The 27,901-nt window shown below is 37.4% G+C and overlaps 1 protein-coding gene across 3 annotated transcripts in view; it reads right to left on the bottom strand.

The window, feature by feature from the left end:
* FBXL17 (F-box and leucine rich repeat protein 17) overlaps positions 1-23,965 on the bottom strand; it is a 544,511-nt gene extending 520,546 nt beyond the window's left edge. For all 3 annotated transcript variants that reach the window (XM_079143523.1, XM_079143522.1, XM_079143524.1), the window contains exons 1-3: positions 22,828-23,965; positions 11,243-11,365; positions 9,053-9,310 (exon numbers count right to left, since the gene is read on the bottom strand). In XM_079143523.1, the coding sequence (XP_078999649.1) occupies positions 9,053-9,310; positions 11,243-11,365; positions 22,828-23,814 (1,368 nt within the window). In that variant the 5' untranslated portion in view covers positions 23,815-23,965. The remainder of the gene's footprint in view (positions 1-9,052; positions 9,311-11,242; positions 11,366-22,827) is intronic.
* Positions 23,966-27,901: the final 3,936 nt, after the last annotated feature.

The following is a 27,901-nucleotide window of genomic DNA, read 5'->3' as shown; positions in this document are numbered from 1 at the left end:
AAACATTAACAGATATGGTAGATATTGATCTAACTATATCAATAATCACTTTAAATGTCAAGGGGATAAACACACCAATTTAAAGAGACTGTCAGAATAGATCAAAAAAATAAGATCCTACTATAAGTTACAAGAAACCCACTCTAAATGTAAAGAAATATGTAGGTTAAAAGTTAAGTGGATAGCCAGGCACAGTCTGCAATCCCCATGACTGGAGAGGCTAAGGCAGGAAAATCACAAGTTTGAGGCCAGCATCAGCAACTTAGTGAAACCCCATCTCAGAAGAAAAACTAAAAAAAAGGAATGGGGATGTAGCTCAGTAGTAAAGCACCTCTGGGTTCAATCACTGGTACTAAAAAAAAAAAAAAAAAAAAGGAGAGAGAGAGAGAAAAAGCAAATGGATTAAAAAAAATTATACCATGCTAACACTACTGAAAGAATGCAAGGAGAAGCTATATTAATTTCAGATGAAGCAGACTTCAAAGAACGTTAGGAGAGATAAAAGGTAGAATTTCATAATGATAAAAACAGGGTAAATGCTTCAAAAAGACAGCAATCCTTAGTGTATGCGCAGCTAACAACAGAGTATCAGAATATGTGAGGCTAAAAATTAAAGAATCACAAGGAGAAATAGATTAATTTACTATGGCTGGAGACTTACTATAAGATCCAGCGATCATGTTCATTGGTATCTACCCAAAGAATATGGAAAAGTATTTCCATGAGAAGTCCTACTATTCATAATTGGCAAAACTTGGAAGCAACCAAAATGTCCTTCAGTAGTTGAATGGATAAACTGTAGTAGTATACACAATGTATCATCCAGTGCTAAAAATAAATGAGCTATCAAAAGACATAAAAGATGTAATCCCCCAAACATTGGAGGCTGAGGCAGGAGAACTGACAAGTTCAAGGCCAGTCTCAGCAACTCAGGGAGGTCCTAAGCAACACAGCAAGACCCTGTCTCAAAACAAAAAATAAAATGAGTTGGGGGTGTGACTCAGTGATAAAGCACCCTAGGTTAAATCCCCAGTACCAAGAAAAGAAAAGGAAAAAAAATAAAGACAGACAAGACATGGAGGATTCTTAAATATGGTCTACTAAGTCAAAGAATTCAATCCCAAAATACTTTATACTATCTAATTCCAACTGGAATCAGAAACATTCTGGAAAACTTTAAAATTATGAAGAAAAAAAAAAGATCAGTTATTGCCCGGAGTTGGAGGGGTGGAATGAATGACATTTAGGGAAGTAAAAATATTCTGTATATTCTAATGGTAGACCTATCTCTTTTTGTAGTTGTCCAGACCCATACAATATACAATGCCAAAAGTAAACCCTTATATAAACTATGGACTTTGGGGTTAATGACTGTGTCAATGAAGGTTTATTAAATGTAATAAGTGGATCACTCCAGGGAGGTATGTTGATAATGAGGGAGGTCATGCATGTGTGGAAACAGGGAGAATATAGGAAATCTCTGTACCTTTCTCTCAATTTTGCTATGACTCTAAAACTGATCAAAAAAAATTCTTTAAAAGAGAAGTCCATGGCACATTCACAAAAATTAGATAGCAAATGAAATTTGAACATTTACATTAATCCCAAAATGATCTGAACAGGCAAAAAACTGTACATTAAGAGAGAATTATAGATTGAGAGAAAAAAGCAATCCTTCAGAAATGTAAAGAAGATGATTACAATTATTAAATAACAAAATCTGGGAATAACTATAATAACTTCAGACAGAGCAGACCTCCAAGTCAGAAAAGCTGTCAGTGATAAAAAGGGACATAATATAATGATGAAGGAGACAATACTCCAAGAAAACATAATAACCCTTAATAAGTATGTACCTAACAAGAGTGTCAGAATATGTGAAGGAAAAACTGAGAGCTATAAAGTAAAATACATGAATCCATTATGATAGAAATTTTAATATCCTTTTCTCAGAAATGGACAGATACAGAAGTCAAAAAAATATTTTTTTTAAGTGTATAGTTAACCCCCAACAACATCAACAATCAACTGGATGTGGTGGACATCTGTAAACTATCTAAATAACATCAGAATTTATATTCTTCTTAAGCTAACATGGAACATTCATCAAGACAGACTACATTGTGAACCATAAAACACACCTTAATAAATTTAAAATAACAGAATCATGTAATATCTGCTCTCAGAACACAACAGAATTAAATTTAAAGTTAATAACAGAAAATCACTGGAATATCCCAAAATATTCAGAAATTTAACAACACACTTCTAAATAACACATGGATCAAAGAAGCCTTAAGAGGAACTTAAAAATATATTCAACTAATGTGAAAGTATATGTCAAAAGTTATGGAAAGAAGCAAAAGCAGCATTTATAGAAAAATTTTAGTTTTAGATACTACTGTAAATGGAATTGTTTGAATTTCGTTTCTTTTGGGATTTTTGCTGTTAGTAGACAAAAACACAACTGATTTTTGTATGCTGGCACTCTCCTGAAAATGTTTATTAATTCAGAATATTTTTTTGTGGATTGTTTTCTATGTATAAAAGTATGTCATCTGCAAATAAGAGATAGTTTCATTTCTTCCTTTCCAACTTGAAAGCATTTTCTTTTTTAATTGTCAAAATACTCTGGTTTGAACTCGCAGCACAATGAAGAACAAAAACTTTACATTCTTCTCTTTATTCCTATTCTTAAGGGAAGTTTTCCATTTTTCACCACTACTACACCTATCAGCTAGTTTATCACAGATGGTTTTTATCATGTTGAAGGAATATCACTCTATTCCTAGTTCACTGGGTATTTGTTCATTATGAAAGGGTGCTAATTTCTCTAAATGATTCTTTTTATAACAATTTTTTTATTCTTTTTCTTCTGCATTGTTATCATGATATATTACATCAATTGATTTTTGTATTTTGAACCAACCTTGCACTCCTGGGATAAACTGCACTTGGTCATAATATATGATCCTTTTAATACACTACTGAATTCAGTTTGCCACCACTTGGCTGAAAGGTTTTGCATACCCATTAAAGATACTGGTCTTGGTTCTTTTTAGGTTGTGGTATCTTCATCTGGCTTCAGAAGCAGGGTAATTCTGGCCTCATACAATGAGTTCAAAAGAACTACTTTCAACATTTTGGAAGAATTGAGGAGGATAGGTGTTACCTTTTGTGGAAATCTATTTAGATTTTCTAATTCTTGAATCTGTTTCAAAAGTTTGTGTATTTATAGAAAAATGTCCATTTCATCTAGGCTGTTGATATAGCTATAGTTTTCTAACAGAATCCTTTTAATTTCTATAAAGTCAGTACCAATGCCCACTCTCATTTATGATTTAGTAATCTGAGTCTTTTCTCTTTTTATCATAGTCAATCTATTGAAAAGTTTGTCCATTGTTTTCATTTTTTCAAAGAATCTAATTTGGCTTTCTTTCATTTTCTTTATAGTTTTCTGTTCTCTATTCTGTTTATCCTTACTCTGATCATTATTATTTCCTTCCTTCTTCTAGTTTTGGCTTTGCTTGCTCTACATTCTCAAATTCCCTCAGATGTACACTGAGGTTACTGATTTTAGATTTTGCTTTTTTACTGTATGCTTTTATAAGCTATAAGGTATTCTCTGAGTGCTTCTTTTGCTGAATCCAATAAATTCTGGTATGTAGTGTTTTCATTTTCACTCATTTCAAATATTTTCTAATTTCACCCATGATTTTTTCTATGACCCATTAGTTATATAAAAGTTTTAATTTCCATATGTTTATTTCCTAGTTTTCTTTCAGTTATTATTTTCCAGATTAATTCCATTATGGTCAGGGAAAACACTTTATATATGTTTCTTGAGAACATTCCATGTGTACTTGAGAATATGTATTCTTCCATTGTTAAGTGGAGTATACTATACATGTCTGCTAGATGAAATTTGGCTTATAGTATTGTTCATGTTCTGTATTTGTTAATCTATCAATTATTGAATAAGAGTTATTGAAGTCTCCAACTATTAAAGCAGACCTATTTTTCCCTTCCACTCTTTCAATTTTTGTTACGTATATTTAGAGATTCTCTTGAATCTCTAAAAAAGCACATATAACTATTACAACTTTCTAATGGATTATAACTTTTATCAACATAATCACTCTCATTGTCTCCTAAAACCTTCCTGGACTTACAATCTATCTTGTCTGATAAAATTACCACTCCAGCTCTATTTTGGTTACTATCTGTATGGAACAAATTTTTTCCATTCTGTACTTTCAACCCCTATGTGGTTACCTCTCTCAGTGACTTTTTTCCTCACAATACTTTTAGTTACTATCTAGTATCTTTTTATTTCAGCCTAAAGTACTCCTTTGGCATTTCATTTTCTGGAAACTGGGATTGAACTCAAGGATACATTATCACTGAGCTATATCCCCAGTCCTTCTTCATTTTTTTTATTTTGAGACAGTCCCGGTAAGTTGCTTAGGGCCTTGCAAAGTGGCTAAGGATAACCTTGAACTTGCAATTCTTCTGCCTTAGTCACCTGAATTACAGGCATGAGCCACCTGCCCACTCTCCTTTATCATTTACTTTATCATTTCTCGTAAGGAAGTTCTACTTTAAAAAAAAAAAAAAAAAAAACACTTGTTTTTTTTTTTGTTTTTTTTTTTTTTTGCAGGGGTTGGGGAGGAGAGACTGGGGATTGTACCCAGGGTTGCTTTTCACCAGTCCTTTTATTTTTTGAGATGGTCTGACTAAGTTGTGGAGGCTAGCCTTCAACTTCCAAGTCCCCTGGCCCTAGCCTCACAAGTCACTGGGACTACAGGCATGTGCCACCCAAAAATCTTTACTTAATAAATTCAATGTTTAGGTTTCCTTAAGGATGGGTTCTGCCAATTAATGGGACCATATTTTGTTTCTCTGCTTGCTTTGTGACCTTTTGTTGAAAACTAGGTATCAATACTATAATGTAGAGACAGGGTTATTAGATTCTTCCCAATTCCCCAGGGTTTGCTGTCTTTTATTATTCAAGGATTAACTTACGTTTAGCCAGTGTTTGGAAAGAGATTTCCTTAAATCCAACAAAAGAAATTAGAACAAAATAAAATTTTGCCTAGTTTTGGATCCGTGCTGAGGTACTCCTTCTGTACATTAACAGTTCTGCCTTGACCTTTATTTCCTGTTTGTACTAAGCCTAGAAAGCAGCCAGTGATGAAAGTTTATGGTTATCTGATGCTTTCCCAAGCGTGTGTCCTAACCTGAGCATGCATGCATGTGGCTTCTTTTTTGTTTTTATTTGTTTTGCAGAGCTAGGAATACAACCCAGGGCCTCCTGCATACTATACAAGCATTCTACCACAGAACAACAACCTTAGTCCCTGCATGTGGCTTTTTAAATTCCCCTGTATACACTGGTATTCTGACTACTTTAATCCTCCCCAAAAAGCAAACTCTCCAAGGCCTCAGGGAGTTCTACAGTATGTCTCACCATAATTTTTCACACAAAGCAAATCCGTGTTTTTCCATGTGCCACGTTTTCAATGAATATCCACTGCTTTCCTCCCTGACAGAGTTCTAAATAAGATGAAACAGATCAATGAGCACCTGTAACAACTTTTTGAGTAGCTCTCTGGAAGGTTAGAACAGGAAAACAATAATTTACAAAACAAGATCTGTTCTGTTACTTCTGGCACCAGGGACACAGAGCACACACTACAAATGCAGACTATCTTCATGCCTGTTGTCAAGCTAGGAAGAAGATGGGGTACTCAAATGTAAAAGTCACAATGCATTCCTTCCACTTTTTAGTTTCCCTTTTCTTGGTTTAGTTTTCCCCTGGTTGCTATAAACCTTTTACTGTTTTCCATAGTTCTGGCGAAGTTGGATCTGATAATTCCACTTGTTTTCAAATGTGTTTATGGAGGGAAAGGGTTTTGGAGCTGCCTACTCCAATATTTCGCTGACAGCTTTAAAATATTTATTTTGAAAGCTAAAAACTCACAATATAGCCAGATTGAAATTTATTAATGCAACAATTATTATCTTTATATCATTTTCATCTAGAAAATGCCTACAGTGACTCATTTCCAAAAATGTATACTGAGTTCCATGAATTAGATTAAGTTGTGACAATCAGTCACATAAAATAGTAACTTAACAAATACAATCTCTTGGGTTTATTTTAATACTTTGCTATTGCTATCATTTGCTGGCTGTCAGATACTAAGTGATAAGAAAATATTAAGAAAACTACAACAATCTATTAGTCTTAATTAAAGGCTGCTTCTCCCCTGCCCTAGATACATGATTCCAGTCTTTGTTGTGTTATTGTTGTTTGAACCAAGGTGTGCTTTACCACTAAGTTCCATTCCCGGTCCTTTTTTATTTACTTATTTATTTATTTTTTATTGTGCGACTGTTTCACTAAGTTAATCCAGGCTTGCCTATTTCAACCTCTCAAACTGATGGGATTATAAGAATGTGCCACCGTGACCTGCTGATTATAGTTTTATAAGATGTATATATTAGAAATATATTCCACTAGTAAAAACTATTCCACTGGTAAAATTATTTGGGGTGACTTTATGGAAATATAAATACCAATATTACAAAGTGCTATTTCACAAAGAAGATAGTTTAGTCAAAAACAGTCTAACTTTTAGGTGCTTCACCATAAATTTGAGAAACATTGGTAAGCAGAATCCAACACTTAAAATGTTAAATTCTAGATCTCTAAGCAACTGATTTTGTAAACTCAAAGAATTCAAAAAGCACACACATTTGATATTTGCTAAAGTCAATCAACATTATACCATTTATGAAAGAAATAGAGACATTATCAATAAAATACATATCACATTAAAATATCTGTCACTTTCTACTGAAATAACAGGAAAAACACTAGCTACAGAACCAACAATTCAGTGAAAAGTTAGTGAGTTCAAAAAAAAAAATTAACCCAATAAAATTTATCAATTATGAATAATCCCATCCAGGCTTTTATAACTTTGTTTATATATCTTAAAAATTCTGGGGCTGGGAAGATAGCTCAGTTGGCAGAGTGCTTGCCTCGCAAGCACAAGGCCCTGGGTTCAATCCCCAGCACCAAAAAAAAAAAGAAAAAAAAAAATTCTTAGTTGACTCAAAACCATTATTATTAAAATTAACTAACTAAAATTATCTAAATTAACTAATTTAATTAACTAATTAAAATTAACTCAAAACTAATAATACTAACTAATAATATACTCCTAAGCAGAGTTTATCAAATATCACTGGGTCATCAAATTAATTTAGTGAATGGGTCAAGGCCAATATTTATTTTACATAATAAACAGAATAAAATATATAAAATCAATGTGCACTGTTGCTTCCTAAAACTTTATTTCTATGTGATATATATATGAAAGCCATTCTCTATTATACCCATAACACTATTTCATAAGAAGAAGAGTCTATAACTCTGCTACAGTAGAGTCTTAAGGACAGGAAAATATTGCTCTCTATACTACAATGAGATTCCTATGTAAATACTACAGAACAAAATTAGCTTAGGGGGAAATTTGTACTGTTTTACTATTTCTACCAAAATACAACCTTATATATACCTAACTCAGAAATCAGGAAAATGTAAAGCAAACATGTAATCTAAACAGATTAATGAGCTTGAAAATACCTCATATTCTAGGGAGGAGTTATATCATTAGTTTCAAAGTTATAAAATTCATAATACTTAACCAACACACTAAGTTTTGCTTCTTAAAGTAATTATCATTCTACTTCAACCATAACTGTGATATTATTGTTTCTCGCAAATAATAGCAGGAACACTCTCAGCAGTCTGCTAAACTAGTAACTACTTGTGAATACATGACATTTAAATACATAACAGATTGAATTCAGTTCTTAATACATAGACCTCTTCAAAATATTGCAGTGTGAAATACAAATGGTTGAGAAATTTCTATCAAAAATAAAATCATGCTACTTCCATAAAATGTATATTTCATCATAAAAGATTGTTTTATAACTAAGAATTTCATGAAATACTAGTGACTCATCGTGTACATAGTGAAATCAATATGGAAAAATATTAAAACAAGCAAAATTGTTATTGCACAATTTGCTTTCAGAATGATATAGGCTCCCTTATAAACTGATAACACTCGCAATATATAAAGTGACACACTCAATAGTTACCAAGTGTGACAGTCTTCCCAAATTTCTTCTAATATTAAGCTTTCAGTTAATTTGTGTGTAATATTTAAATTTCAGGATCTTCATTTGAAATGAATAGTCTACTCTAAACCATGAAATTCTGAATGTCATTTCCAGAGGAAGCATATAAAAAGAGTATATGTAAACCTATTTTTAACCCAATTACTGGGCAAAATACAGATGATTACCATTTTACTTCATTTTATGCTCTTCAATTTGAACTTCCACTTAGGTCTCAAAATACTTAAATAATTTACATCATGTAAATATGTTGTCCAGTAACATAAAAAAGAAATTAAGATTTTTTTTTAAATCTTCTGCCGATCCAGGCAGGTGCAGTGGTCCACTCCCAAAATCCCAGCAACTTGGGAGGCTGAGGCAGGAAGATCACAAGTTTGGGGCTGTTCTGGGCAACTTAGCAAGAATGTCTCAAAAAAATAAAAATAAAAAAGGTTGGGTGTATACCAACCTCAGTGGTAAAGAGCCCCTGGGTTCAATCCTGGGGCTGCAGGGGTGGGGTACAATTTATGCTGACTCAATTTGCATACTGTTACTTAAAGTTTAAGAAAAGCAAAACTTAATAGAATGGCTGGTCACCACAGGTCAGGCACGCACTAAACACATACCAAAGTTAATTTACTGATTGTAACCATGGCACTCTAATTACTAACATAAACAAATATTCACTGGTACATAAAAAAGATGACTCACTTCAGTCTCTGAGCATTCATTCTTTTAAATACAACCACCTTTTAAAGTTGAGCATTCTTTTAAATACAACAACCTTTTAAAGTGTCATTGCAAAACATTTTTAATTAATGAGCAAAATCATTCTATAAATGCTAAAATTTACCTGTTTGAGTCCTTCATCAGTAAGTTTGTCCTGATTGCCCACATGTACTTTCTGAAGTAACGGACAGTGAGAGGCAACTGCAATAATAGAGGTGTCAGAAAGCTGTTTACACCTGTAGGCTGTATACCTAAGAAGTCCAGGACACTTGAATGCTAGAATACATACACCAGTATCAGACATACTGCGACAGTCAGAAATGTTAATTTCAATTATATTCTGACTTCTTGATGCAATTTTTTCCAATAATTCATCAGTGACCTATAAAAGAAAGAGGCAATAAATTCAAAACTTTTGCTAAAAGTAGAAAGTTCCTTTCTTTTATTAAATTTCCCCCAATAAGTAATAATTACAAAAAACACAATCAGAAGAAAAACCTTAATGTTAAAACATAAGAATAATTGTGGCATAATTTAAAAAAATTATTCTTTGTCTACAGTTTCTGGCACAGAGCAGCCAAACCCTTGGAATTTCCTGAGTGACAGTATCTTTTGTTATTCTTAACATCCCCCTTGGACCACACCTGATCTTACAATAATGAAGTGACTCAGAATGGGGCCCCTACATGACTTCAGGATGGAGAATGGATACCCTAAAAACTAAAAATCATGATTAGATGGTGGTAATTTTCAGTCCTACATCCAACATCCATCCTCCAGGGGCAGGCTGGAGATTATAACTCTTTAACAAGGAGATTCAAATAGCCTCTGAGTTGGTGAACACATTGATGTTCTGGGAGAGTGGCATACTCCATACCTTGTCCTACACATCTTTTCCATTTGGCTGGTCCTGAGTTGATATAAATATATTAAACAGTAGGGCAATGGGGAGGGTTAGAAAAAGTCTATCAAAAGGAAAGTTTTAAAAAGTTATCTTAGCCCATTTTACTTCCATTTCTTCATTCATAATACAGGGGAAATACTAGTATCTCCTCATGGAATTGCTCAGAGAAATAAATGAACTGTATACATAAAATCCCTCAGCCAGGCTTGATGGCACACCCCTATAATCCCAGCTACTTGGGAGACCAAGGTAAATTTGAGGCCAGCAGGGGCAACTTAGCAAGACTTTTGTTTCAAAACACTGGCATATATACACAATGGAATATTACTCAGCCATAAAGAATAAAATTATGGCATTTGCTGTTAAATGGATGAAGCTGGAAAATATCATGCTAAGTGAAATAGGCCAAGTCCAAAAACCCAAAGGCCGAATGTTTTCTCTGATAAGTGCATGACAATATATAACTAGGGAGGGGTGGCGGGGGGCAAGAGAAGAAAGAAGGAACTTGGAAGGTGTAGAGGAAAATGGGGTGGAAGTGAGTGGGTGGAGATAGAATGAAACAGACAGTATTACCCTATGTATATGTATGATTACATGAATGGTGTGAATCTACATTGTGTACAACCATAGAAATGAAAAGATGTACCCCATTTGTGTACAATGAATCAAAATACAGTCTGTAAAAATAAAAAAGATTTTAATTAAAAAAGGGGGGGGGGCTGGGGAGGTAGCACAGTGGCAGAGTACTTGCATAGCATGCATAAGAATCAATTCTGATCCCCAGTACCATGAAAAAAAGAAAAAGAAAAAGCCCTCAGTATAGTGCATGGTACAGACGTAGTGCTATAAAAATGTTTGCTATTATTTCTAGTATGAAAATAATATTTGTGACATAACTTAACCCAAAAAAGAAAAAGTTTGCTAATGTTAAAAAGGTAATGAAAAAAGGAAGACGACTAAGAAGATTAAATAGCTACAGAAGCTGGAGGTGGTGGCACACACCTGTAATCCCAGATACTTGAAAGCCTGAGCAGGAATATTTCAAATTTGAGGGCGGACTAGATGACTGAGAGAGACCCTGTCTCAAAATAAAATTTTTAAAAAGGCCTGGGGACATAGCTCAGTGGCAGAATGCTTGCTGAGCATGTGTGAAGCCCTGGGTTCAATCCCCAGTACTGCAAAAAAACAAAAAAAAGCAACCCAAAATCGCCAATCTATACCAAAAGCTATCTTGTTCACCACGAGAACCTTTAACTTGAATTAAAAGAAAAATTAGGAAAGCACAATGTTTTACATTACAATCATTGAACTATCCTGAAAAACAACACAGAAGAGATGTTCGAATAGGAATAACTATTTCTTTGACTACATCAAACTGTTTCTTCACTGTCTTAAAAGTAGATTACATACCTGCTGACGACTACTAAGATCCAGTTGCTTCCAAAACTGGAAATCTAAACAAAGATCACGCCAGTACTTGCAAACCAGTGATGCAGAAAGGCAACGTTCATCCAGAGACAAATTGGAAAATATCTGTGATAAAAAAGGAAGAATATATGTGCTAAACCTTTTCAAGGCATAGGAAAGGCCTTTTTAAGTTAGAAAAAAAAAAAAAAATAGTTGTTTAAAACAGAAAACCATCTTTAATACAAGTGACCATTATTGGAAAGTCATTGTTAAAGACTGCCTTAATGAGGAAGTATGGTTCAGAAACTAAGAACACAAACTGTTATCTTTTGTGTAAGGAGAGAAGGGAAAGACAACAGGCAGATACTAGCATTTATGTATGAATGTGCATATGATTCTGTGTGTTTGCTTATTGTCTTTTCGAAAGATAAGCCATAAGCCAATTTAAAAAAAATGCTTATTTTTAGGAAAAGAAGGCAGAGATATGAAAATTAGAAGTTTTCTAGTTTGACCTCGGAAACACGTGAACTTTTAATATATGACAAGAGGGCTGGGGAAAAAGCTCAGTTGGTAGAGTGCTTGCCTCACAAGCACAAGGCCCTGGGTTCAATCCCCAGCAATGCAAAAAAAATAAAATTAAAAAAATAAAATAAAATAAAAAATATATATATATATATATATATATATATGAAGAACAAAAAAAATCATTTAAAAAAAACAAAAAACAAAGAAAAAAATTACCTCTATGTTATCTCACTGGGTATACAGAAACTCAACACCAATCTAATCCTAAGAAAAACATATACATTATGTGTGAGACACACCACATGAGACACACTACAAAATACCTGATCAAGACTCCTCAAAAACTTACAGGTCATGAAAAACAAGGGAAGACTGAGAAACTATCATAGTCCAAATATTAAAGAAAAATGACAACTAATGCAGTTCTGAACTGGATCCTGGTACAGAAAAGGATATCAATGGAAAAACTGATAAAATCCAAATAAAGATGAGTTTAATAGTTATGCAGCAATGCTGGTTTCATAGTTTTGGCAACTGTATCAAAAGAATATAAGATGATAAAAAATTAGGGGAAACAGTAAGGAGTACAGGGGAACTCTCTATACTATCTTTACATTTTTTTCTGTAAATCTAAAATTATTCCATATCAGACCTGATGTTATACACTTTAAATATATATAATAAACAGAATTATCCTAAAATTAAACTACTTAAAAAGTTTTTTAACATTACAACAAAAAAAGACTGTTGCGGTCGGCCAGGATTAGGACCAATACAGATTTTTGAAAATCAAGAGATTTATGGCTGGGCATGATGGTGTATGCCTATAATCCCTGCTACTTGGGAAACTGAAGTAGGAAGAGTTCAAGTTTGAGGCCAGCCGAAGCAACTTAACAAGACCCTGCCTTAAAATTAAAAAGAGAGGACTGGCCCTGTAGCTCAGTGGTAGAGTGCCCTGGGTTCAATCTCCAGGACTGAAAACAAAATTAAAAAAGGTATATCAACTGTGTGGACAGAGAAACAATGAATTGAATCAATTATAAGAAGACATATCTGAACAATCAGATAAAACTGAACACAAAATAGATATTAGATGATTTAAAGGAAATTATTTTTCACTTTTTAGATTGTGCTTGTATTGATACTACATCTATATTCTCTTTAAAAAGCTTTTGTAATTTTAGATACTTTAGTGTTTATGGCTGAAGTGATATACCCAGAATATGCTTTTTGATTCTTTATTGAAAACAAAAAATTTTGGCAAAACATAAAACAAGAAAGAAGTTAAAACTGGGTAAAGAACACCTGGGCGATCCAATATGCCATTTTTTGCTTTGGTTTATACATGAAAATTTCCACAATATTAAGTAAAAATTTTAAAGAGAATGTGGATTCTAATAACATTGCTTTACCTTAGGTTTGAAACATGGTGTTACCATCTACTACCTATGTAACCTTGGGTAAATTATCTAACCTCTTTGTGCCTCAATTTTCCTATCTTTAAGATAGAAAAATAAAGCATTTACCAAGTAGGGTTATTGTGAGAATTAAAGAGTATAGATAAAATTCTGGAACAGTGTCTGGAACAGTATAAGTAGTAAATAAATGATTTCTATCATAACCATGACCTAAATGACTTACACCTCTGTACAATCAAAAGTTGTACACAGTGAAGCCAGAATATTTATTATGTTTAAACCTTGAGCCTTGGGAAAACAAATGCCTTCCCTTCCCTAGTATTTTCTAGACCAGGAAAATAATGCCTCTACGATACAAAAAGTAAGAGGAATCCTCCTTTTTATTTGTTTTTGCTGTGTTTTGGTTTTTCTTTCCCTTCTCTCTATTGGTCATGTCCCAAACATTTCCTCAGTAACAGAGCTACAAATGTGGCTGCTATGAAGTAACCTTAAACCCCAAAGGTAAAGCTATATTTCTGGATAAGTGAACCAAGAAAAAGAACCCTGTGATCCAAAGAGCATACAAGGACTCATTACTTTTTCCTTAACCACTGTGAAAGCAGCCTCAGTCATGCAAAACTACACAGCAGCTCAGGTGCCTGTATCTGAGAGAAACTTCATCTCCCTACTCAGAAAACAAAAATTTTTGGCACATAGTCCTGCACAATCATTTCTGCCTGGTTGTGTGCCAAAATAAGAATACTTTTCTTACAAAAATTGACAGCTTTGGCCCCTTCAGGGATATAGTTTGTGACCCCTTCTTTATAACATATGCACTTAAAGTTCTACATTCCCTTTTATGATTAAAAAAAAGTTGGCTATATCTCATAGATGTTGATGTTTTTCACTTTCATTCAGTTCAAAGTACTTCCTTACTTTCCTTGTGAAATCTTCCTTGATGACTGTTTTTTGTTTGTTTGGTTGTTTGTTTGTTTTTAGGATACTTTCCACTGAGCTACATCCTCAGCCCTTTTTATTTTTATTTTGAGTCAGGATCTTGCTAAAATACTGAGGCTGATCTCAAACGTGGAACCCTCCTACCTCAGTCCAAGTCACTGGGATTACAGGAATGCACCATAAAGCCTTGTATGAAGGGGTTATTTAAAAGTGTGAGAGGATATCAGTGAAAATGACAGAAGAGGGAATTCCAAAAATCTATTCCGTCCCAAAACCAGAGAATCAATTTACAAAAACTGTCAAGACTGACTAATTAAAAACTTCAGAAATTAATAAAAGATTTACACCTGAACTACCACATTAAAATATTTGTACTATCCAGTTTAAAATGCATATAAAATATAAAATGTAAAACGAAATATATTATTGTTGTATAATATATTACAGTTGTACACACATGCACACACACGAGAGACATACAAAGAACAAGAAAGCATGACCCACAAGAAAAAAAGAAACTAACATAAAATGCCCATGAGGAAGCCCAGATATTGGACTTTTGAGACAAAAGACAGTTAAATAAACAATTAAGATATGCTCAAAGAGCTAAAGCAAACCATGTACAAAGAACTAAAGGAGTGCTGGGAAGGCAGTTCAGTGGTACAGCTCTTGCCTTGCAAGCAACCCCCAACAATGCAAAAATAAATAAATAAATAAAGGAAACCATGAAAATCAAATAGAGATGTCTCATCATCAAACAGAAAACATTTTAAAAAGAAATTATGAAAACAAACCAAATAAAAATTCTGGAATTGAATCACATAATAACTAAAAATGTGTTACAGGGATCCAACAGAAAATTAAAATAGGCATTAGTGTTATATAAATGAGCAAAAGAAAGCCTTGTGTATTACCCTTAAGTTATTTTTTCACTGCAAGCTGAGACTCAAAAGCCCACTTGTGTAAACTCAAATTTTTACAGATATAATTATCTCCAAAAAAGCCCAAAAGGCAAAATTGTGCTCATTCAGAGCCTGCCTGCTTTGCACAGCCTAAGAATCCTCACCTGATTGCTATTACCTATTAAGATAGGTATAAGGTTATAAGGACTTGAGGACCTTGCTGGAAATAGGTTTAAAGAATAAGACCAAGCCTTCTTAAATTCTTCTAAAAATTAGGATAACAGAATGCTTCCTGACATTCTATAAGGCCAGTATTATCCTGATACCAAAACCAACCAAACAAACAAACAAACAAACAAAAAAAAAAAAAACACAAGAACACTACAGACCAATGTCCTTTATGAATGTAGATGCAAAAAATCTCCAATAAAATATTAGCAAACTAAGTCCCTGCAACATAGTAAAAGAAGGACTATATATACCATGGTTGAATGTGATCCGCATGTAGGGGGAAAAAACCCACGTAACACACCACATTAATAAAATGAAGGTTTTATAAAACAAGAACAATAAAAACAATGATCATTTCAATTGGTACAGGACAAAGCATTCAACAAAATATAATACATTTTCTTGATTAAAGCACACCAAAATCCAGACATAAAAGATCACTTCCTCAACCTGAAAAATTGGATCTACACGTCCCACCAGCTAACTTCATACTTAATGGTGAAAGAATAAAATTATTTCCCTGAGATCAGGAACAAGACAAGGATGTATGCTATCACTACCTCTATGCAACATGGGGAGTCTGGACAATGCAATTAGGCAAGGAAAAGAAATTAAAGGTACCCAGATTGAAAAGTAAGAATTAGAATGTTCTCTATTCACATGTCATCATCTTATATACAGGAAATCCTAAAGAAGAATAAATACAAAAATCTATTTTAGAGCTATTATTCTTATACACTAGCAATGGAAAAATCTGATACAGAAAGCACTTCCATTTATGACAGCATCCAAAAGAATAAACATATTTTACAGTTTCCATTTCTTTAGAGATTTCCCATTTGTTGGATCAATGTCACCATATTCTCATAAATTTTTGAATAATGTTTCCTCTTATTCTTTTAACATGTTTATCATAGTCATTTGAACTCTTTAAATCTAGCATCTGGGCCCACTCAGTGTCAGTTGCCATTACCTGCTTTTTTACCCCTCAATATGATCACAAAAAATTTGTTTCTCTCCATGTCTAAAATTTTTTTTGTTAAAAATTAGACATTTTGGCCCAGGTGCAGTGGCACATGCCTATAATCCCAGTGGCTCGGGAGACTGAAGCAGGAGGATTGATAGTTCAAAGCCAGCCTCAGCAACTTAGCAAGGCCCTATCTCAAAATAAAAAATAAAAAGGAAAAAAAAAAAAAAAAAAAAACCTTATTTAATGAACAAAACAAAACAAAAAGGCTAAGGATGTGGTTCAGTGGTTAAATACTCCTGGGTTCAATCTCCAGTAAACCCCCCCCCCCCCCCAAAAAATAGACATTTCATATACGGTAGGAGTTGTAAAATATTGTTTTTCTGAGCCCTTCTATTTTAAACCTGCCTGGCCTTACACTACGGAATCTGTATTATTTACAGTGAGAATATATCTGTTTGTGTTTTCTTATTTTTTAGCCTAAGGAAGTTCTATGTCCTATGTCTGAACTGCTGAAAATCTCATTATAAGGAAAAGGTATGCTTAAATATCTCCAACCTGCTCTTCTGTGTGTGGGTTACAGAAAGAGCATATTCAAGGTTTGACTTTTTTTTTTTTTTTTTTTTTTTTTGATACTGGGGAGGATTGAATCCAGGACCACTTTACCACTGAGTTACATCCCCAGCCCTCTTTATTATTTTTTATTTTGAACAAGGACTCACGAGTTGCCAAGGCTAGGCTCTAACTTGCAATCCACTTGGCCAATTCTTACATCTGCCTTGACCCTTGCTTTGTGTTAGACACTCTCAATCCCCACCCACATGTGTAACCACACACACACATGGGCATTTCCAAGGTCTCCCTGTTTAATTTATGGATAGACTCCCACTTATCCCAACATGCACCACAACCTCAGACTAGCATATGTGTGGTTTTTCCTTATTTTCCTAACAAGTATAATACTTTCAGTTGACAAATAACAGGTTATTATTTATTGTCCCAAATTCAGTCAGACCTTTGGTAGCAAAGCTGCTAGTACTCCAAACTATAGTTTTTGCCAAAGGTGTTAGGGCAGGAGGTCACAGTAAGGATACCATGCAAAAATGCTGTAGACTTCCACCAAGTCTTGCCAGAAGCTCTAAGAGTTTCTGTCTTCCTAAGAATACATGCCTCCCCATTTTTTGTATACTTTTAGTGGACTTCTAAAAAAGCTTTGAGCAATTTTGTCATTTTTTACATTTGTTACAGTTTTACATTTGTTTTTAATGGCAAGGATTCACTAAGCTCTTCATCAGCCGTAGCTCCAAGTCTCACTCTTGAGGATATTTTTATGCTCATCATCATTTTATAGATAAGAAAATAAAGATTTCTGGTAATATCCTTTATCTAAGGTTAAAGAATTATATGATCTTAAAGGGCTAATTTGTCCCTTAACAAATAACATGTGGAGGATGGTCACTGAAACTTAGCAGCACCTTGCTTGAAAAATGTCTGACTTTGACTATTACATTCTTTTAATATTCTCTCTTTTGTAAAAGGATAACTGTTATAATCCACACATCAATGACTAAATTCAGATGAATCTAGATGAAAAAAGAAATTTAACACATGGGTCATAAGTACAAAATAGGATACTTGGCCAACGATAAACAACATTTTTAGACTCATTACACTTATGTGAAATGCATATATATTTGCCTTTGTTTAGCCTCTTTTTTTTTCCCCTATCATTTACATAACCTGGAATCCCAAAGCTGACACTGCACTCAAGGTTACCTCTTGTCAGCAACTCATTGTAAGGCACCCAAATTGATAGAAATCTTAAATGAGAAGTAAACAAACCTCACTTTTTGGTAGTCTAATTAACTTGATCAAGAACACTTGGCATCCTTCAGCAAAACAATCTTGCAAACCTGACTTCCTAAAGTCACTGAATTTCAGCACTAAAACCATCTCTAGAACTCCAGACACTTGTTTGAAATGTAACTGGAGCCTTAAATAAAGCATTCATGAAATGGTATAACTTAATTCTTCCGATTTACTAGTAATCTACACTCATAAAGCTTTAAAGAAATATCACTCTTCTTTGACTCTCATTTCCATGTGCTTTCATCCCTGTTTTCACATCTAGAAAAAACCTATCAGGTACTTATGCTTTCCTCCAATGCATATTTCTCTCTTGACCAGTATAGTAACCTGTCAATAATAAATCTATCAAAATATTTATTATCTATTGACATTATCAGGGGTGAATTCATTGAGATTGCTTTCTAATTGTGGTTCATAGATTTTGGATCTCCCAGTTAGTTTACTTTGGAAAGAAAAAGGTTGGTTGACACAGCAAAATAATCTAAACATAAACCACACAATCTCTAATATTTAAATACCAATTTCAAGATACCCAAATGCTCATGTAGTAACTATGTAAAGAAAATTGTTGCATAAACCACTATACACATAAGCCATATAAAAATCTAATCGTGATTTTAGTAGACAGTTGCTTAAGTTACAAAGGCAAGAAGTAGCAAACACCAAATAGCTTATTTGATCCAAAACAATCCAGTAACACAAGATCAACTGTAACAGGTTTAGGTACTTAAGAAAAATGCTACTCTCAGAGCTGACCTTTGAGGACCCATTCTCTGCTTCTCACATTTCTTATATTTAAAGACCACAACTCAACCCTACATACCTAATTATAAAATCAACCTATGAATCAGTGGTTTAAAGTTGTCTGGTGTAATCCCCCCTCAATTCAGGAATCCCTTTCATAAAATCCCTTAGGAAGTATTTAGGCCATTGTAAAGATGATGTTGAAAACATCTCCACAACCTGGAAACACGGCCCTTGGATCCAGCCCAGAGTCTACCACTCACTAAAATGTCTTCGGGTATGCTATTTCACTTCTCCATGCCTGTTTCTACATCCTTTGAGGGGGGAGGAGTGACCAAATGATCTCAAAAATCTCTTCCTGTTCTGAAGTTACATTATGATTTCCAATAAAGCTTATAATTTCAAGAAAAAATTCATTCCATTTTTAGACAATGCTCATTGTTATACTTTCTAAAATTCCAACTACAAACTCTTCAATCCTCAAAGTCCACTTCTTGAAATGCACCCGAGAAAAATATGAGCACATATGCATACAAAACATCTAAAAGTGCAAAAAAATTGGAAACATCAATAGAGAAATACAATATGGTATACTACTATGTGATACTACACAGCAGTTAAAAAGAATGGAAGAAGGCTGGGGAGATAGCTCAGTCGGTAGAGTGCTTGCACTGCAAGCACAAGTCCCTGGGTTCGATCCCCAGCACCACAAAAGATAAAAAAAAATAATAATGAAGGAAACTATATGCCCACTAACAGGGAAAGACCTCCAAACTATATTGTTAACAAAAAAATGATAGTTACAGAATATGTACATTTTGAAGCCATTTGCCAAAAGAGAGCTACAAAGGTTTACATAGCACTTTATGCAATGACAGAAGAGTTCTTTATCTGTACAGTCCAGTATGGTAGCTACCAACCACATGACTTACAGGTTTCTGAAATGTGGCTATTATAACTGAGGAACTAAATTTTAAATCTTATTTAATTTTAACTACTTTAAATACATGTAGCTAGTGACTAATGCACTGAACAGTGTAAGTCTACAAAAACAAATTAAATTGTTTATTGTGATTAGTTACTTCTGCTGAGGAAACTAGATGGGAACACCAGGGTGAAACAAAGCAACCTTAGGCTTTATCTGAATTATCTGAGTATCTTAAAGCAAGGAATATTTATTACTTATATAAAAGAGAAACAACATGATCTTGTGCCAAAATCAGTCTATGAAACAACAACGAGTTTAATTTTTCTCTTTCCATTCATATAAAATACTGGGCAAGTATATGGTAGCTCTCCCCAAAAATAGCCCTAAGTTACAATTCCCACTCAAATTCTTCCCCTGCCCCCTCATTTTTTCACAACTATCATAATTTGCAAATACAAAAGATGAAGAAATACAATTACAAAACTCACTGACCTATTATCAGGGGAGTAGGACATACTTTCTAATAACATTTTCCAATGCATTATGCCTCTCAATGCAATGACCCTTCAAATACTGGGAGGGAATCGTCATACCTCCACAAGTCTCCAAGTCAAACACCTCCAGCCCTTACCAAAAGTAGAGTCAGAACCCTTTTGCCATCACAAGGCTATCCTGTGGCTCAAACAACAGTAACTCAAGTCAAACATGAAGGTTCCCTAGAACCTTCTTTAGTGGTGTGGCATATTGATCAGGAGTTTCAGGCCAGACTCTTTTAACACCTGATTATTCATTAACTTCTTAATATTTTCTGAGTGCTACTACAGTATATACCAGGCACTGTATTCAGGCGAAGCGCTAGAACAATGAAAAAGATATGAATGCACAAAGTCTATGCACTCAAAAGTTCTACTTGAGTTAGCTAAAAAATATCTCTATTTCAACTCATTCCAAAAAGTCTAACTCACTTCCAGCTTAATACCACTAGGACCATGAGAATCTTTATTCAAGTTTCTCACACAAATAATGGAAATCTACATAACATGTCCAAATACTCGAACACAATAAAGCAAATCCATGGGTACTTCTTAAATGTGCCTTAAATCAGATTTTCAACAATCCACAACAAAAATATGAAAAAAACACAATGTAGAGGGCAGGTAGAATAAATTTTTCTATAGGGTTTCTCTTTATTACAAGATCATATCCTTCCAAAATTTTTTTATTAAAATGTTCTTTACTTGCCAGGCACGGTGGTACACACCTGTAATCCCACCCAGCCTGGGGAGTCTGAGGATTGCAAATTCAAAGTCAGCCTCAGCAAAAGCAAGGTGCTAAGCAACCTAGTGAGACCCTGTCTCTAAATAAAATACAAAATAGGGCTGGCGATATGGCTCAGTGATTGAGTGACCCAGTACCAAAAAAAAAAAAAAAAAAAAAAAAAGTTCCTTAATTTTTTTTTTTTTTTTTTTTTGGGGGGGGGGTGCTGGGGATTGAACCCAGGGCCTTGTGCTTGGGAGGCAGGCACTCTACCAACTGATCTATACCCCCAGCCCCAAAAGTTCCTTAATTAATGAAATAATGGTTTAGGTAGAAAGAGGAAAATACCTCATTTTTGTTTTGGTTTATTTTTAAAGTCATACTTGCCAAGTAAGAAGACAGTAATGAAATTTTAATACCAAACACTCGTTGATATTTTATTTGCCCATGTCATCCAATAATTTAAAGGACTTGAGAAAGTTCCCTCTATCCAAAACACACCCCATGCATACACAGGATAAGCAACTACTCCAACAAATATACCTCCATAATAGTTAAATCATCGTATTTTGACATAAGGACACGTAAACTTTCCTACTTTTTTGCTGTATTGTTCACAAGAACATTAATGTCCCAGTAAAACAGACCCAAATACACAGAATTACAAATATGCAAATACTGTAATCAAAGAAAGTATACTGATGACAGTAACAATTGTAATTCATGAGTTACTTCGGTAACAAAAGAAGTGGAACTTTTATCAAGGTTATTTCTGGCTAGTCTTAAATATTATCCACGCTTAAAAAGGAGAGTTCATTGAGTTCCAGAAAGGGAAGTTTGGGGACCAACAGAGAAAACAAGGAAAAAATAAATAATAACAGCTGAAAACAAACTCTGTCACTAACAGTGACAAAACTGCAAAATTTACTTAGTAATTTGAAGTCACACAAAGTTCTCATACGGCACTCAACTCCACTCACCCACCCCCATCGGCTTCTACCCCACAACAATCTGTCCTTACCTTCAGGTAATCTGTATGCTTTTATGTAAGGGTTGAAAGGTAGGAAGATAATACAACATAGCATAAACAAAACAAAAAGGGTTATTGAATCAAATTGGCATAAATTTCCTAGTTCAAGACTCACAACTCCCTTTATGTATGTGACCTTGTACAAGTCATTCAACCACTTCAAGCCCCAACTATTATTAGTTAGCTCCACCGAAGCAAAGACCACTTCTGCCTGACTCACTATTGTAAGCTTTCTGGCCCAAAGCATTGAAAAAAATCAGTTTTATCTTGTACAAAATAAGGATTAACCGCATCTGTTTCACAGCATGAATTAGAGGAATAAATGATATATAAAGTTCTGACAATACTGATCAGGGTAAATGCTCAATAAACATTAACTAGCAGCTATTAAACCTAAAAGTACTGTTTGAAGATTTTCAAATACGAACATGTGAAGGGTTTACCCATCAAGCATAAATTGCTCGTGATTAAATCTTTTTCCCAGAAAATCTATTACTAGTTTCTAAACCAGTGGATGAAGACTCTAATAATAGATAAACCTTGAATTGTGGGTAACAGACCTAAGCTATTAAAAGGCATTCAGCAGACTTCCAAGTTTTTCCACTTCAAAAAACTAGGCCATAAGCATAGGTCCTACTGGTTTCCCAGTCTCCCCTTCGGACGTCCCCGGCTGTCAGGGAACCCCCTCCTCTGAGCATAGGGGGAGGAGAGAGAAAACCTCGGAGGCGGGGGCCTGGGTTGGGGGAAAGTGAGCATCCCTGCGCCTCTCGCCCAGACCCACCTTAAGCAGGATGGACGGCGGCAGCTGGTTGATGTCTGGGGTTTCGGGGGGCGGCTCCCTGTGACAGTCGCAGGGGTGTTCGAGGGGTTCCTGACAATCCGCATCGCCGCATTCATGCTGCTGCTGGGCGGACGAGGGGGCGGTGCCCCCAGCTCGAACAGCGTCCCCGCCGGCCTCGATGGGGGCACTTTCGGAAGTGGGAGAGGAGGGCGCGGGGCAGAGCGGTTGTGGGGGATGCTCCGGGCCCTGGCAGTAGCCGGCGTCGGGGGGCCGCGGCGGCGAGGCGCCTCCTCCCGCAGGCCCTCCGCCGCCGCCGCCGCCTCCGCCGCCACCGCAGCCCCCGCCACCGCAGCGGGGCTGCTTGCAGGGGGTACAGGCGGGGACCCCGGCCCCCTTCCGTTTGCACACCATTTCGGGGGGCGTGGGGGGCTCAGTCGGCGTCGGCCCCCGGAAGAGCTGCACGGCGGCGGGCGGCCCCAGGAAGCGCACGGGCCCCACGCTGGCCAGGAAGAGGCTCCGGCCCTGCTGCTCCCAGGCGGCGGCCGCGGCCAGCCCCAGCTCTTTGCAGCAGGACGCGGGCGATGAAGCCGAGGCGGCAGCTGCGGCGGCTGCGGCAGCCGAGGACAGTAGGAAGCGGCGGGCGGCGGCGGCGCAGTCCTCGGCAGCCAGGGCCGCGTAGCGCCGCGCCAGGTGCTGAGAGGAGGCGGCGGCGGCGGCGTAGGCCCCGTCCCGCGGCGGCGAGAGCGGCGGCTCCTCCTCTGGGCCGGCGGGGGCGGGCGCGCCGGGGCTGTGCACGATGAAGCAGAGCATGCAGGGCCCGCGGAAGAAGCAGTCCCGGCTCCGGGGCGCCGCCGGCTGTGGGGGCGCCTTGGCCGAGGTCCGGCGGGGCAGCCTGAGGAGAGGACGCCGGCGGCGACACCAGCTGCAACAGCGAGGCCTCTTCTGGCTCGGGCGGTTACGCGGCTCCTTCGAGAGAAGGTGGCCCATATAGAAGGCCCCAAAGAGGGGGACGGGGACGGGAAGGGAGGGCGGCCCAGAGAGGCGGGCTCCCGGCAGAAGGGCAGGCCTCTCGCTGGCTGGGCCTCCGGCCCGCAGCGGGGTCGCCCGCCCTGCGCACACACGGGCACACACGCGACGATGGGGGTGGGCGTCAGCTGCGGGCGGCCCGGGTGCCCGACGAGGGCTACATGCTTTGCCCCGGGAAGCCGGGAGAACGATGGGGCGCGACCTTTTTGGACGCGAGTGAGCGACCGAGCGAGTCTGCCTGCTACGCAACCAGTCCGCACCGGCCAGCCGGCTCAGTCAGTCAGCGCCGCGGCAGGGACAACGCCGAGTCCCGCTCGAACCATTTTAACTGCGGCTCCGCCACCGGCGCGCGCTCCCGCGACACAGCTCGGAACCGCAGGAGCGCGCGGCCCGTTCCAGGAGGGGGCGGAGCTGGCCGCGAGGGCGCGCTCGGGGCGGGGACTCCAGCTCCGGGCTAATTTCCCAGGACCGCCGCCAGGAAGGCGCTGCCGGGGGGGGGGGGGGGGGGGGGGGGGGGAAGCTGCCCGCGAGGGTGCAGAACTGGGTGCGACGCGCCCCTCCCTCCTGTCGCCCAAGGTTTCTCCGGGGCCGCGGGGCTCTCGCCTCTTCATAGGAGGGAGGAGACACTTCCGAGCCAGCTGTGTGACATCCGTTTCCACAGCCGCGCTGACGTCTTGAGGTGTAAGTTCAAGAGCTGCCATTGGCCAGAAGCCGCTGGGCTCTTCCCCTCACCTTCCACCCAGCTTCACCCCCGACTCGGAAACTAAGGCCTTTTCGGAACCATAGCAGGGGTTCCGCCGGAAGGGCCCATGTGGGCCGCCGGCGGGAGTGACGGATTCGCTGCCCTTGGGTGGTGCGCGCAGATCCTGCGAACTCCCGTTGCTTGCGCGGCACCAGTTTTTTCACACTTGTTTTAGTACTTGTTGCATACTACTGACTTTTCACAGCTCCGTATCACAATGGAAGCATTTATCAAATTACCTATACACCGCAGAAAGTTAACGTTTCCCAACCTAGTGAGCCATTCCAGGCTACAAGCTTTAGGTGACCGTTGCCTGCACCCTGGGAATTCTGTCTACCCATCCACTTTCAACGTGTTGGTGCAGCGTCTGTATGACGAACCCGGTGAGAAAGAGGAAATAGCCTTCCCAGGAGGCTTGGAAGGACACGAGCATCTTCCTAATACGTTGAAACAGGAAGATAGGGTGAAGGAGCACTCAACAGACAAAAATCAGTCCTTATCCTTTATATCTGGAGCCGAGTTAAGAGCATTAATCAATTCATGAAAATGGAGCCTTCACTTCCAGGTCACCTCTTAAAGGTCTGACCTCTTAATGTTTGAATGGCTATTAATTTCAATGATTTTCAAACCATAGCAACTAGTATGAAGGAGAATGTAAGGTGAAGAGAAGATGGTGTGGAAAGCACTTCAAAGGGTTGCTTTCTTTATTTTGACTGGAGAGAATGAGGAAAGGATGGATACAAAGAGGTGGGTGTTTCTGGCAGGACCATGATGGCTTGTTTTCCGTTAAGCAGATCCTCACTTGCTGAAGGGTGGTAGAGCAGTAGCAGGTGTTTTTAAAAGCTACTAAACATAACCTAAGAGACTGACTAAGGAGGCAGTATTGCAAGACTCAAGGCCCATGGACTTGGAGATCACTGTTTGAGTCTAAACGTGATTTTCCCTGCACAGTGGCTAACCTCACCCAGCCTTCACCTATCAAACCTTTGCTAATGACCTCTTTGTCAGAAATGTCTTTTAAGTCTGTTATTCAGGAATCCCCCTTTCTAAGTTTGGTCATAACAGAACCATTTCCAGAATCCTAGAGGCAAAAATTTGTCAGAGGCAAATGTGAGGCACAACTACGTTCACCACACAGCTTTCATCTCTCTTGCCTGTATGCAGTGATCTTTCAAGGTCCTGGGACTCCACTGATGAGTGGTTACTTATGGTATTATAACATTCTATGCTATCTTTACTAGGCTGTACTTTGAGCAAAAGAAGAGACTGTTCTAAAGCTATTACTTTCTCAGTGCCAAAATTATATGCTTATCAGTTTCATGTAAGTCAAACGTATCTATCCTATGACCAACAATCCCACATCAAGAGAAATGAAAGCATACACACACACATACAAATTTAAAAATAAAATTAAAAAACCTTGTACAGAATTCTTCATAGCAACTTTGTGATCAACAAAAATTGCAAATAGCCCAGATATCCATCACTAGACATGTAGTAGATAATGTGGTATATTCATGCAATGAAGTACTACTCAGCAATAAAAATGTGAATGAATCTCAAAGATGTGTGCTGAAGTAGAGCATGTGAGGGAGGCGTTTGCTCACACGTGTAGTCCCAGCAACTCAGGAGATTGAAGCAGGGGCATGGTGAGTCTGAGACCAACCTCGTCAACTGGTAAGACTCTCATCTCAAATTAAAAAAAAAAAAAAATTTTTTTTTTTCAAGGGCTGGGGTTGTAGCTCAATGGTAGAGCATCCTTGGGGTCAATCCCCAGTAGTGCCAAAAAAAAAAAAAAAAAAAAAAAAAAAAAACAATTGTGCATAGAATCAAGATTTAATCAAGAGTCTCTGGAATTTGAGCCCTGGAATCTCTACCTGATTGAAACAAGCTCTGTATGTAATTCCTGGTTTTTTAAAAAAAAAGAAAGAAAGAAAGTAAGTAAGCAGCCAGGTAGAGTGGCACACACTTGTAATCCCAGCAACTTGGGAAGCTACAGCAGGAAGATTGAGAGTTCAAAGCCAGCCTCAGCAACTTAGCAAGACCCAGTCTCAACAAATAAAAAGGACTGAGGATGTATGTGGCTTAGTGGCTAAGCACCCCAGGTTCAATCCCCTGTACCAAAAAAAAAAAAAAAAAAAGTAAATTCTTTGAGTTTGTTTTGTTTTTTTCTTTTTCTTTCTTTACCATGTATGCAGCAGAGAGCAGAAAATCTTGTATATTTTAGGCTGCTACTAATGTCCCCAAAACTACATTGAGTTTTAGAGCTTATCACCCTAAATACTAATATTGATGAATATTTAGGAAACAATTACTATTATACAGACAATTGTAGCAGTTGATGGCTTTGTTAGTAAGAAGGGGAAATACAGCCCTGGGAGCTGGAATGGTGCTATTAGCTAGGCATTAGTGTTTCTGGCAACTGGCCTGGCATTGTCAACCTAGTCAATGTTCTATTGAACACAGCCTCACAAAACTGTTTGGATGCTCTCTGACAATAATAGACAAGAATAAGACCTCTCCATAATCATATCTGAACATAGCAAACATAAAAACATCCTCCAAACCACAAATATGACCAAACATTTTGACTGTTATAAGTAACTACTGTGCCTTGACCATAAATACAGCCTTAGTTTTCCTACATTCTTCCTGGCTTCTAAATAACAAATATTAAAATATCCAGTTATACAATTACCTCTGTTTTTTGACAGCATCCAATCCAGAGTAAAGCTTTGACCCTTCCCCAAAATCACTAACAAAACCCCATTCTACATAATACACTCTTTACAATACCCTGTTACTGCGAGTTCCTTCAATTCCTTGTGGTAGGCTGTCTGCCTCCTTGCAACAAAGCATTAAACCCAACTTGGTGTGACTAGATATGTTCCTGCTGATCTTAGCTGGAGCACATTAACTATTGTCATCAAATGTCACCACCACATCCAAAATTACTCTCTCCATTATTATTCCTTCTGATCCTGATTTTATTTCCTTTGTAACTTGTTATCACATGTTTACTGGCAGTGTTGATGTGGTTTTTGAATTTTTTTTTTTTTTTTTTCAGTCTTCCACTAGATAGTATAAACTCCATGAGGACAAGGACTTTGTTCAATTTTTAGGAAAATAATCTGGCAACTATGTAGAAGATGAACTAGAGTAAGAACAGACTCTTAGCAGGAAGGCTAGTTTATTTAAAGAGTCAATGGAATTAAAAATTAAAATTTAAAAAGTCAATGAAAAGTCTTTAAAATTATGAATTAAAGCATGCTATGGATAATGAAGTAGGGTTAAGACACATTTCTG

This window comes from Sciurus vulgaris, assembly GCF_902686455.1.
Source record: "Sciurus vulgaris genome assembly, chromosome: 6".
In the NCBI taxonomy this organism is placed as follows: Eukaryota; Metazoa; Chordata; class Mammalia; order Rodentia; family Sciuridae; genus Sciurus; species Sciurus vulgaris.
The sequence above is the reverse complement of the archived record's forward strand: the minus strand, read 5'-3'. Positions and strand labels throughout refer to the sequence as shown.